This window comes from Erythrolamprus reginae, chromosome 1, assembly GCF_031021105.1.
Source record: "Erythrolamprus reginae isolate rEryReg1 chromosome 1, rEryReg1.hap1, whole genome shotgun sequence".
Classification (NCBI taxonomy): Eukaryota; Metazoa; Chordata; class Lepidosauria; order Squamata; family Dipsadidae; genus Erythrolamprus; species Erythrolamprus reginae.
The window spans coordinates 149,964,136-149,977,227 of record NC_091950.1 but is presented as its reverse complement, the minus strand read 5'-3'; the positions used below and the strand labels follow the sequence as shown (position 1 = coordinate 149,977,227).

At 39.1% G+C, this 13,092-nt stretch overlaps 1 protein-coding gene across 2 annotated transcripts in view; it reads left to right on the top strand.

Moving 5' to 3' along the window:
- ARPC2 (actin related protein 2/3 complex subunit 2) overlaps positions 1-12,911 on the top strand; it is a 40,087-nt gene extending 27,176 nt beyond the window's left edge. For both annotated transcript variants that reach the window (XM_070729743.1, XM_070729751.1), the window contains exons 6-10: positions 1,183-1,276; positions 2,767-2,893; positions 7,675-7,775; positions 8,120-8,220; positions 12,461-12,911. In XM_070729743.1, coding sequence (XP_070585844.1) covers positions 1,183-1,276; positions 2,767-2,893; positions 7,675-7,775; positions 8,120-8,220; positions 12,461-12,485 — 448 coding nt within the window. In that variant the 3' untranslated portion in view covers positions 12,486-12,911. The remainder of the gene's footprint in view (positions 1-1,182; positions 1,277-2,766; positions 2,894-7,674; positions 7,776-8,119; positions 8,221-12,460) is intronic.
- Positions 12,912-13,092: the final 181 nt, after the last annotated feature.

Here is a 13,092-nt window from a genome sequence, read left to right as displayed (position 1 = left end):
GTCAGTTTCCAGACACTCAGATTTTAAGATGTTCAAAACATTCCACCTTCATCTCTCCATTATCATCTGGCATCCAAAAGCTCTTATACGTAGGAAATGGCAAACCTTTCTATAGATAAATGTTGACAGCTAGTTAAAGTTAAAGCTTGTCTGAAACATGCAGTACAAATCAACATACACAGGTTTCTTCATACATCATAATATGTAGGGTGCTATATGCTAACACCAATTGGTTTAAAATTATGAAGCACTGCAGTGGAGTAGAAATGATAGTCCATGAATCCCATTTTATTGTTCTGTCTTCTCCAATTCTGACTGCTAAAAACTGAAATTTTCCTGCTGTTGGATAAAACAATTCTTCAAGTGCCGATCTTAAAATAGGCCTACAGTACCATATTAAAAATAAAACAGTCCTGCCCACTTTCTTTCCTCGACCTTACCTCCAACTACTGTGTGGGGATGCCCAGGAACTCATAAAGTCCAGTGAGCTTAGCTTGGAAATATTATGGCTCCCTAGAATTAAAAATGTAATTTTTGTTTTTGTACAAAAGAGCTCATATTGGGGGGGAAAATGTCCAAATGGACTGCAGCAGGTGACGTCATGAAGCTGGAGGGGGAAGTAGCAAAATCAGAGTCTCGAGCCAACATGAAAAAGGAAGAAGTGGGAGGAAAAGTGTATTGAGAAAGACTATAGAGAACAATGAGATGCTTTAGGGGGGGAAGGAGAAAAGAGAAGAAGTGAGCGGAGGGGACGTTCTTGAAAGGATTTTGAATGACAAGTAGTTGATTTTGTCACATATTGAGGATGAGACAAGGAAAAAGTTGGGAGTAGGATCTTTTTCTGTTTAGCAATGAGCTTTTCACTAAAGTTGGTTTTTTGATTGACCATGTTCACAATGACAACCATACAATGAAAGATCCTTTTGTTTTGTGGTGGTGTTCCTGCCACTTTCCCAAAATTCCAAAAATGCATATGCTAAACTCCAAAAGGATTAAGGGTTGCAAAGAGCTACTATACTAGATCTTAAGCTGATGTGTATAGTCACGTTGTAGTTGAGGTAAGTGTCACTAGCACTAGATTTATAAACCTTTCTGTTTTTAAACCTATGGGTTCTTAGTATTGAAGTGACTTTCTTAAGCCATTCTTTTTTTTAATTTCTCTCTCTCTCTCTGTCTCTCTAGGTACGTGGAGTCAAAGAAGGATCGTGTCACAGTGGTTTTCAGCACGGTATTTAAGGATGATGACGACGTTGTGATTGGAAAGGTGTTTATGCAGGTAGGAGCATTTATGTTCTGTAGAGATTTAGTGGATTGTGAATGACATTCCTATTCTCAGAGGTTTGCTTATGCCTTTAAAGTGAAATTCTTCTCCCCTAAAATTAACTGCTATTGCTGGTGCCTCTTGAAATTTACTTATTTTTATACAAATCAAAGAATACTTACCATCTGTCCTGCTATCTGCATGAAGGCTGAAGAAAAGAGGGAGCTTGAATAGAAAAGCAAAGGCTCACTTGAGAGATTATCTGTTTGCTCTGAACAGCTGCCTGGCTGGCAACATTTCCTGCAGGATGCAGAGTGGAAGATGAAGAAGAGAATTTCATTTGCTCTGTTGAGGCACAATTGTGTTTTGTGCTACCCCAGTATCAGCTACTGGAGACTCTTTTATTAGATTTCCTGAATTGTTTCCATTCCAGTGGTTTGAACTACACATTTATGAAATTTATTTATAACATTTATCTGATCACCTGAAACCTTTTGGATGTAAGCCATTTATAGAACTTACATAATAAAAGCAAAACTCATAATAACAAAGCAAAAATCAGGACAAAATTACTTAGAAGAATAATTAGAGACACTAGAATTACAGGGAAGGTAAACAATGTGTATGATTAATATACAAAGATCCTCCGGAAAAGCCATTTTTAACACCACCTCAAAACACATAAAGGTTGGGGCCCACCCACAGCTCAACAGGTAAACTGTTCCAGGGGAGGGGGCTCTCTACTCTCATTTTAATAGAACAGCTAAATACTATTTCATCACGTTCATGTTCAGCCCTAGAACACAATATAAAAATGCAAATGCCAAATATATTAGAATCCTTCATAATTTGGATTAAGAAGAAAGGTGTCTAGCAAGTGGCTTGTAATTCCAAATTAATTTGACTCACAGCATCTGGTTTTTTTTCTAGAAATTATGCATTGACAAAAAAGTGAATTATTTTTTGCTTGAGCAAGGGAAGTAGCAAGCAGCATTAGTGGAAAGTGAAAGAAATACAGTATAAGAGGAACATTGAAGATTTTTTCCCCCGAGTGTAAAAACGTTGACGTGAGGAATAAATGTAAATGATGAAAAGAAAAAAATAGGATAAAAATATCATTTAAATCTAAATAAAATGAACATTGGGGAGAACAGTAAAATTACTTCCTTTACATCAATGATGAAATATAGCACATTTTATAAAACCCCATAATTTAGTTGTCAGTAAAGCCATGGCACACATGTTTTTATGCGTCCCTCAATAAAGCTATTTGGGAAGGGCGCAAAGGAGTTGGGCTTTTTTATAAACTACACCAAGGTTTTGAATTTTGTTAATTCCGTGTTAAGAAAAGTGACCTCTTTTCTCACTCTGATTTAGACAAGCAAGTGATTATGTTAACTAATAAACAACAACAGTATAGTTTTTGATCTTTATTAATCTTGCATTCCATGTTTCCAATGTGTTTTTAATGACACCCAACATTCTCATGCCTTTTGCTACCCTAGGAATTTAAGGAGGGCCGTCGGGCCAGTCACACAGCCCCTCAAGTGCTCTTCAGTCACAGGGAGCCCCCCTTGGAGCTGAAAGATACAGATGCAGCAGTTGGAGATAATATTGGATATATCACATTTGGTAAGTGAACTTGTTCCCAGCCAAGCTGGGATTGCATTGTAACTATATAAGAGCTGTTTTTCCCTAAACATTCTTTGTTTCTCAGAAATTACCCTTTCTGTATATACCAAACAGCATAGCTGCACACACATTTCTTTTAAAGCATTGTGATACACAATTCCTAGTATGCTTTGTATATAGCTGTACCTTGCAGGACACTACTTCAGCAAATACACTCAGAAATTGCATCTATAGAGTAACACTGAACCACACTTCTGTTGTCGACAAGATACTAAGAGAAAAGGTTATTCTTTCTTGAGAGTTATATTTGTTGCCCCTACCAGGGTAGTAAATGCCAAGATTAGATTAGAGGCAGGAATTCCCAAAATACAGGTATGATCTTGGAGGCTGATGGCTAATTATTGGTGAGAACTCGATTCTTTCCAGTAGGACTGCCACCTTTAATTTTTGCGGATTACTTAAAATGGAGCCAAAAGTTGCATCACATAGGCTTTTGGTGCCATTTTTCATATTGTTCGGATGCAATCAGGCTACACAAGTTCTACTCTAAGAGTGAATGATATGGAGCATCAGGCCGAAAGTAATAGAGTGTCCCAGAATAATAGAATTTAGATTGATAACGGTGTATGGAAACCAGCAAATTATTGATATCCTCTCATCTTTCCCAAGCTAAGAAAAATATTCTTTGAAGCTAGATATAACATCCTGCCTTTTAGATTGCTTTAATGCTGAAATTCCACTAATAGTTTATACCTGTCTATTTGGTGTTAATGAGCTAGAAACACTCAGCCATTCACTACAGCAGTGTTTCCCAACCTTTTTTCAGCCGCGGCACATTATTCATATTTTCAAAATCCTGGGGAACACTGAACAGGGGGCGGGGGGGGGGCGCGGGGGGGCTAAAGAAAAGTTTGGAGAAAAAAAAATCTCTTCCTCCATTTCACTTTATTTCTCCCTCCCTCTTTCTCTCCCTTCCTTCCCTTCTTTCTCTCTCTCCATCCCTCTTTCTTTCTTCCTCTCTTTTTTGCTCTCTTTCTCTCTCCCTCCTTCCCTCCCTCTATGTCTTTCTCTCTCCCTTGCTCTCTCTCTGCCTCTCTTGCTATGTCTCTTTCTTTCTCTCTATCTCTTTCTCTCTTTCTCTATCTCTCTCTGTCTCTCTTGCTATCTCATTCTCTCTCTCTTTCTGTCTCTCTTGCTATCTCTTTCTTTCTCTCTGTCTCTTTCTCTCTCTTGCTATCTCTCTTTCTCTGTCTCTCTTGCTATCTCTCTTTCTTTCTCGCTCTCTATCTCTTTCTCTTTCTCTGTCTCACACTCTGTCTCTCTTGCTATCTCTTTCTCTCTCTCTCGCTATCTCTTTCTTTCTTTTTCTCTCTCTCTCTTGCTATGTCTCTCTTTCTCTCTCTCTCTGTCTCCCTCTTTCCTTTCTATCTCTCCCTCCCTCTTTCCTTTCTATCTCTCCCTCACTCTTTCCTTTCTATCTCTCCCTCACTCTTTCCTTTCTATCTTTCTCTCCGTCCCTCAGCGGCGGCAAAGAAGAAGGAAGGAAGGCTGCAGAGGGCACCGAGGACAAGAGCGCTCGCTCGCTCGCCCTCTGACTTCCTTCCCTCGGTGCTGAAGGGACGAGCGTGGGGAAGAAAGCGCGCGCGGGCCCGCTACAAGAAGGGTTTTTTTGCTCTTTTTTTCCCCCCGCCTCACGGGAGAGAGAGAGAGAGCAGCGCCCTGTCGGTTCCGAGCGCAGCCAGGGAAAGCGGCCTCGAGCCGAGTGCGAACTCCTTGCCAACCAAAAAGGGGGGTGGCGAAGGCAAAGCCTGGGAGGCGGGGAAGGGAAGAGCGGGAGACCCTCAGACAGAATGGCTGAAGGGAAGGAAAGACGGAAGGAGGGAGGGATTGAGAAGCGAAGCCAGGGAGGGCTGAGAGAAAAGGGGAGCGGCGCGCGCGCGAGAGAGGGGCGGGGCGCGCTTTCCCGAAACGGACGGAGAAAGCCCTCTCTCGCAGCGAAAGCGCTCCCAGCCAGGGGGCAGCAAGAGAGGGCTTTCTCCGTCCGTTTCGGGAAAGCGCGCCCCGCCCCTCTCGCAGCCCCCTGGCTGGGAGCGCTTTCGTCCCGAGGAGCTGAAGCCACAGCCGCCGCCGCCGTGAGAGAAGTCACGCCCCAAGGCAGGGGGCGGCGGAGGAGAGGGGGCAGATCGGGCGGGGAGCTTTGCGGCACACCTGACCGTGTCTCGCGGCACACTAGTGTGCCGCGGCACACCGGTTGGGAAATGCTGCACTACAGCACTACTGTATAGGGACATCAGATTGATTTAATTTTACCCTGTTATGTAATTCTGTTGGAAAATTGGACAAATACCTTTTGAAGTTCCTTTTTGAACAGTTGAAATCTTTATTACCTGCTCAGTAGCTAGGTTTTATATTTTCACAAGGGGAATAAAGCAAAAACTGGTACAGAGGTAATTTTATACACACACATTTTTCTGTAGTTTTACAGATTATGTTGTTAATACTACCTTTTTATATTTTTGGATTTTGTATGGGTTTTACTGTTTTCTACTCTTTGGGATTATAGCTTTAATGCTAACAATTTTATATTCATGAGAATTACTCTATTGGTGTTTTAATATACTATTATGCTACTTACTCTACTTACAATGTTTTTAGGTCAGGGTTGTAGCTCTATACTTTCTATGCATCTTGTCTTTTTGTTTTCTTTGAGCTGGTCATTTTCTTTGAGCTGGTCATTCAAATAAAGATTACTTGATTTGGCTTTGGTAAATTTATAAACTCAGGTTGATCAGCCAACGCTAGGATTTAGTACTTTTAAGAAGGGCTAACTGTCTTCAAGAAAGTACCTGTGAAACCATCTCTAAGAAATTTGTCTGTGGACCTTGAAGATTGCCTGAGCTATCATTCAATCATATATATTCCATTTCTTAAGTTAAATGAATCATTGAGCAATTCCAAGCAATGTTTTATGATTGGGGTTTTCAGAATCCCAAGTTTCTGATTTCTGATCTGGTTGTAATGATTGATCTTACAGGTTAAAGTTGCTCATAGAAGGATTTAGAATAGAATAGAATAGAATTTTATTGGCCAAGTGTGATTGGACACACAAGGAATTTGTCTTGGTGCATATATAAAATATATAGCGTACATAAAATAAAATTTATGGTTCTTTGAGCCTGATTTTGAGCTCATTTGAATATTTTTTAAAGACCTAGTTCAGTAACTTTGGTAGAAAGATCATAGGTTAAAATATGCTTCCATCCATCATATTAATTTACTCAAATTAAGAAAATTTATATATTTTGAATTTTTGCATATAAAAAGTAATATGTTGAGAGATTAGCCTTTCTGCTTGCTTCCCTAAAACCATAATACAATGTTGGGTAGAGCCCAACATGAATTATAGCTAGTTTGAAAAGCAGTCATTTGTTGAAACTTGGGAATCATGCGGCCTTTAATTCCAGTACAGGTTGTGTTGTATCTGTGATGGCCCAAATGCGGTACATCATCAGAATATAGTAATAATAGTAGACAGTTATAATATTTCTCAGGCACCATGGAATGGCAGTTTCCTTCCACTGGAAAGCCTTTAATTCTTGCATAGCAATCCCTTTGTTCTTTAGCTTTTTTTAGTGTGTCATCACTGCAGAAAATGTCCAGTTCCAAAATATTGTCTTAATTCAGAGATGTCACATTTGGCATTTGTTAAAAGCATTCAGTGAATAATTGGGGAGGAATATGAAGTACATGAAGGGATGTCACACAAAAACAAAGTCAACTCTTCTGTATTGGCAGATAGGCAGAATGTGGAAAAATTAGTTACTGAAATGCTATGCTGACAGCCCTTCTATTGTACAACCAATTCCATAGTTAGATAGGGAGCTTCCCACCATAGGATGTCTTCAGGCAGGGCCTAAATGCACAATATAGCTGCTTTAATGTGGATACCTGCACTAAGCAAAGAGTTGGACTTGTTCTATGTGGCCCCTTCCAACTGTATGATTGGGCAGAAGGAAAATGAGCATGCTAACTTTGCTTCTCTATTTCCATATCTTTTCATCTATCTTGTGTTTTTACATCTGTACTGTGAAATCATTTATTATCTTTTTAAGGCTTTTTGGATGATGTTAAACTCCTGAATGTTCAGAATTGTATAGTTTGAGAGGGGGTGTTCTTCCCTGTCAAAATGAAATGTGTATTTCATTGAAATAGCAAAATTTCCATACCACTGTGACAAAGAGAAAATGAAATAGTATTGAAGTACTTAACTTGCTTTAATAAATCATATGAAAGGGGACTAACTTAAACTGTTGTCATGAATCTTGGAAAAAGATTGCAAAATCTGCAATAATCATTTCAGTGTCTGCATACAGATGAGATAAATACTTAGCACTGTTGTCACAAATATTGTAATTTTTTCTCTCTCTTTCTAACAGTGCCAGCTGAATTCTTACTGTACTTAATGAAAATCTGTATAAAGAAAATGTTGGGCTCAGTGTTACCTTAGTTATCTACCTGATAGAACTAAATGTTCTCTTAGTTGTCTACTTAACACAATTAGAATGATCAAAATGCAGTTGGAAATTGGTTTTCACTCTGGAGAAAATTTGATTACATCTGTTCTGTACAAATACTTTTATTAATTACGGAAATGATGGAAATGAGTATCATTTTGAGCAAAATTGAGTCAAAGAATAAGACAGGTCAGTTTGGCAATTGTCTAATGTAGCTATGCAATGATTACTAAAGAATAAACATTTTTTGATGCTTTCTCTTCGTAGTGTTATTTCCACGCCATACCAATGCTGCCGCAAGAGATAATACCATAAATCTGATCCACACGTTCCGGGACTACCTGCACTATCACATCAAATGCTCCAAGGTATTGGAATGATATCTAGAGTCTGAGGCATGCAAATGCCTAGCATAGTTTGGGAAAATGAAACGACTGGTTAAAACAGTAACGTAGAAAAGTTACTTACAACCTGCCATTGAAGTTACCACCGTTGCATCATCCACGTGGTTATGTGTTCACGGGGTATATCTAATAGTTACGCAGATTGTGCTTTAATCTGGCAGGATTCTCTCTGGGGGCATACAACAACAATGAAGTTATTCTGAGTCAATCACTGTGTCATATTGATTTGTTGCACTTCACATTTAGCTTGAAGTTTTAGAACTATGAAGGAGCCCTTAGATATGCTTTTTTCTTCTTCTTTAATGTAGGCTTACATTCACACGCGCATGAGGGCAAAAACATCAGATTTTCTCAAGGTGCTGAATCGTGCCCGGCCTGATGCAGAAAAGAAAGAAATGAAAACAATAACGTGAGTTTTAAAGAGGCAGCTTCTTTCTTCTGATTTATTTATCGAGTAAACTTGCATAGTTGCTCATCTGAAATACAGTATATTAGTCTGAATGGCATACAAAGTGAAAAACATAAAACAGTGCACAGCAAAAAAAAAAAAATAACAATAACCATTCAAAACAAAAAACAATAAAAAACAGTAAAACGATTTTTTAAATTCTTGCAAAATCTGCAGGATAGTGCACCCAATTTTCTTAGCATTACATGATCTCTTCAATAGTTGATACAATGCAGTCCTGAAGAATACAACTCATAGTCATGTTTTAGTGTTTAAACTAGGATAATGCTTTTATAAATTAGATCTGCTTAAAATCTAAACTTAATGTGAAGAACATAGACTTTTTATTATTGCTCACATTTCATCTACATCTGTGCACACATGTATGTATTCCCCAAACAGTTACTTTATTTGTAGTTCAGCTAATGAAATAATTTGATTAAACGTCCTGCTATCCTAGTACAGTAATATATGGATAGATGATCAAAATAAAATAATTTACTAATGTCAGATAGGACTGAATTGAAACTGAACAATTTCACAAACAAGTGAGCTTTTACCAAAATAGATCACACAGCTAATTTTCCAGAAGAATGATAAATGCTACAAGTTAAATCATGCTTGGTCATCTAAAATGGAACAACTTTAGAAAGCTCTTTATGAAGTAGAACTCGGCCCACATTGTGTTATTAGTAGCTGTATCCTTGGATTTGAAATATATGCAGCTTAATATGCCAATGCATGATTTGTGTGTTCTTAGCTTTTCTAGTAAACTGGTACCTCTACTTAAGAATGCCTCTACTTAAGAACTTTTCTAGATAAGAACCGGGTGTTCAAGATTTTTTTTGCCTCTTCTTAAGAACGATTTTCTACTTAAGAACCCGAGCCCAGAAATATTTCCCAGGAAATTTGAGAGTGACACGAAGGCCCGGACAGTTTCCTGCCCTTCCCCCTTTAATCCCGGTCATCTCGGGCTTTTCTGGACTGCCAGAGGAGCCTTTCGGTGGCACCTAAGGAGACTTTGGCAGTCCAGAGCGAACAAAGCATTTTCCTTTCACTGGGCACTTGGAGAGGGAATAAACCTCTGCCAGCGCCCAGAGAAAAGAAACACTCCCTTCACTCTGGGCAGCCGAGGAATCACCACAGTGAAGGAAAGGCGCCGGCTACAAAGCGGGTGAGCAAGAGGAGAGGGGAGCCTTGCAGCATGGGAAGGAAGAGGCAGCAGATAGAAGCAGCCAGTGTGTGGGAGACAGTGTGTGGGGCCAGCCTCGCGCTGGGTGTATTGGAGGCACGTGCTCCTTCTCGCCCCCTCAGAGTCCCTCTTTTTTTTTTTAAAGCCTTAAAGTTTTGGATTTTTTTGATTCCCTTCACCTCACCTTCTTCCTTCGGCAGCAGCGACTCTCCTTCTCCTCTTCTTCTTCCTCCTCCTCTCACCCAAATTCCAAGCTTCTATTTCTTTCCTAATGGGTTTGCATGCATTATTTCCTTTTACATTGATTCCTATGGGAAAAATTGCTTCTTCTTAAGAATGTTTCTACTTAAGAACCTGGTCACGGAACGAATTAAGTTCTTAAGTAGAGGTACCACTGTATTCCCTTTGTATCATATTTCCAGACTTTTATGTTCATGGCATTTACTTCACATAAATCCCTAATATTGTTGCTGAGAGAGACTGAAATCTAATTCTTATTCTCCAAGTAAAAATAAACTTCTCTTACTTGGGAAAATAATGCTTTATATCCATGAGTTCCCTTCATCTTTGAATTACAAACACAAACTGTTTTTGGTAAGATACTTATCAGCTCAACTAGATATTATTTATAGCGCCACTGTGCTTCTTTTCCTGTTCCCTTCAGTTGGAAATTTATGCTGCATTATTCTTAACAAGCAAACCAGAGTACAAAAGATGTGTGGGTGTTCATGAGTACAGATAATTGTTCTATTTCTTCTTTAAAATAGAACAGTTTAAGGACCTGAGGTTACTTCAGTTGCTATTTTTATTGAAAATTAGAAAGAAAAACAAAAGATATTTGTGATTTGCAGCAGTGACAAAGATTTGTAGCTCAGGTGTAGTATGAAAGACAAAGTTCATTCTTCCAGCTTATGGGTTGGTTTCGGAATGTTCGTTACCTAACTAGGTAACATCTTCAGTGATGTTTAGGGGATGTCGGTGTCAGAGTTCTTCTGTTTATAAAGGCTTCATGTGTGGGTGTGTCAAGTGAGGGTCCTTTGTGATGGGTCATGGGTGAGTCATCAGTGGGTCTTGTGATAAAGAGGTTGAACTGCTGGAGGTGGGAAGAATTGTGTGGGTTACGAGCTCCTCAGAATCCAAATCAACTGCATAGTCAACCAGAGACCGCCCCGACCCTCAACCAACCCATTCAACCCTCGCCCAACCAGCATTCCCAATGACCCTGACCTGATGTAGCACACCCACATCTGAAGCCCTTATTAACAGAATAACACTGACACCCCCTAAACTCCCCTGAAGATGTTACCTAGCCTGGTAATGAAACATTCTGACATCAACCCACAAACTCAGAGAATGAACCTTCACCTTCATATTGGTAATTGACCACATTTGTCCACCAAAGTGCATGAATTCAGGTGAACATAATTATGTTCTCATATTTCTAGTTTAATTACATAATTTTTTTCAATGCAGGTACTCCACAACTTTCAATTACTGAAATTGGGATCAGAATTTAAGTTGTTAAGTCAGTGTGGTTCTAAGTGAAGTCACTATGTGACCAAATCCAACCAGGTTTAGGACAGTCATAAATCCCATGATTGTTAAATCAATTACATTGGTCATTAAGTGAACCCAGCTTTCCCAGTAGAGGGTTGGGTTTTTTTTGGGTTTTTTGGGGTTTTTTCCTGAAAACTGCCCAAAAAATTAGCAAACTGATCGTAAATGCAAGCCAGTTGTCATGCACCCAAATTATAATCATATGCCTACAGGGCAGGGGTGGGATCCTCCCAGTTCGGACCATATGGCCTGAACCATTACTGACCCGCTGCTGACATAACATTGGTATTATGGATCCAGTTCTGTTGGTGCCGGTCCATGCTTTTTTTCTGAATTTTTGGCAAATTTTCCTTTGTTTGGATGGCTTCTCCTTTGCTTAGAAAAAAGACCTCCCGCCTGCCATCTGGTTAATACTGACCTTTGTTTCTTCACCTGAAGCACAGCTGATCAGCTCCTCAGCTGTGTTTCGGGCTGAATCCACCTTTTGAGTATTGCATGAGGGGATGAGCGCACAAGTACATGCGAAATATTGCTATGCGAACTGACGGCAAAGGTAAGTGGAACCCAGCCCTGCTGCAGTGGTGGTACAAACATCATAAATAGGAGTACATCTTGCAACTTTGAACTGTCTTTAAATGGTCATACGTCAAAGGACCACATAAGGACATTTTGTTCAAAATAGTTTAATATGTACTCATCTCTAATTTATAGAAACCTATTGAACAGATGTAATGTGAGACCGGGGTGAAATGAAGATGGAAGGGGTCCAAGTAACTACTGATTTTGAAAAGACGGAAAAGTGAAATGTATTAGATTGTCACAATTTGTAGTGGCTATGAGTTACATGCCTTTTGAGTATGTATTTTTGATAATCAAACTATTCAATTCCTGTCTTCATGCTCATTGAAGATGTTAATGAACTCAATCTGTATAGTCTGGAGGACAGAAGGGAAAGGGGGGACATGATCAAAACATTTAAATATGTTTTTTGGTTAAATAAGGTTCAGGAGAGAAGTGTTTTTAATAGGAAAGTGAACACAAGAATAAGGGGGCACAATCTCAGGTTAGTTGGGGGAAAGATCAGAAGCAACGTGAGAAAATATTTTACTGAAATAGTAGAAGATGCTTGGAACAAACTTCCAGCAGATGTGGTTGGTAAATCCACAGTAACTGAATTTAAACATGCCTGGGATAAACATATATCCATCCTAAGATAAAATACAGGAAATAGTATAAGGACAGACTAGATGGACCATGAGGTCTTTTTCTGCTGTCAATCTTCTATGTTTCTATGTTTTGATTTTTTTATGTTTAAGTCTGAAATGTAAGATTATGATCTTCTGATTGAATGTTGCTGGGTAACAGGAATGGGACATGAGTCAATCTTAGAACCCCAAAATCATAAGGACTGCTGGAGCCACCCTAATTCTGCACTCTCTGACTTCTTGCCAGGGGGAAGACCTTTGCATCCCGTTAAAGCCTGAGACAAGGTGGAATCGGACAACTGCGGTAGAAGGCTGGAGCACTTGCTACCTGATAATTGTAGCTTTTTAATATTGCACCTCTCTGGGCTCTTAAGGAAGTAATCAGATGATGTTTTCTACACACGTTTGGAAAGTGATCTGTGGCATCGAGCTGTGCTTGCAAGGACTTAATTAAAAAAGAAAAAAGAAAACATCCTTTAATTCCATTTTGATCATTTTTTCTTTTCTTTCCCCCCTTCCTGCTCCCCATTTTTCAAGCTGTTTTGCTTTGCAATATGTTTACCGGTTATGAGTTGCAGTATTTCTTATTGTAATAATGCAATATTAACTTGTTTTTCTTCCAAGTATTTTGAGTTCACATTTCCTGTACCTGAAGAATTATTGTTGGGTTCATTAATAAAGGAGATCTTTCTATCTTACCCAGCATGATTAATGGGATATTCATTGTTTCTTGTTTGGGTGCAAGAGAATTTGAAAAGGTTTATGGGGGAGAAATATAAAACCGTGTATATAAAATTTAATACATGCCCTCAAGAGATAAATAGGTTGGAAAGAAGAAAAAATCTGGTGAGTTTGGACCAAAGAGTTCATACACATAAA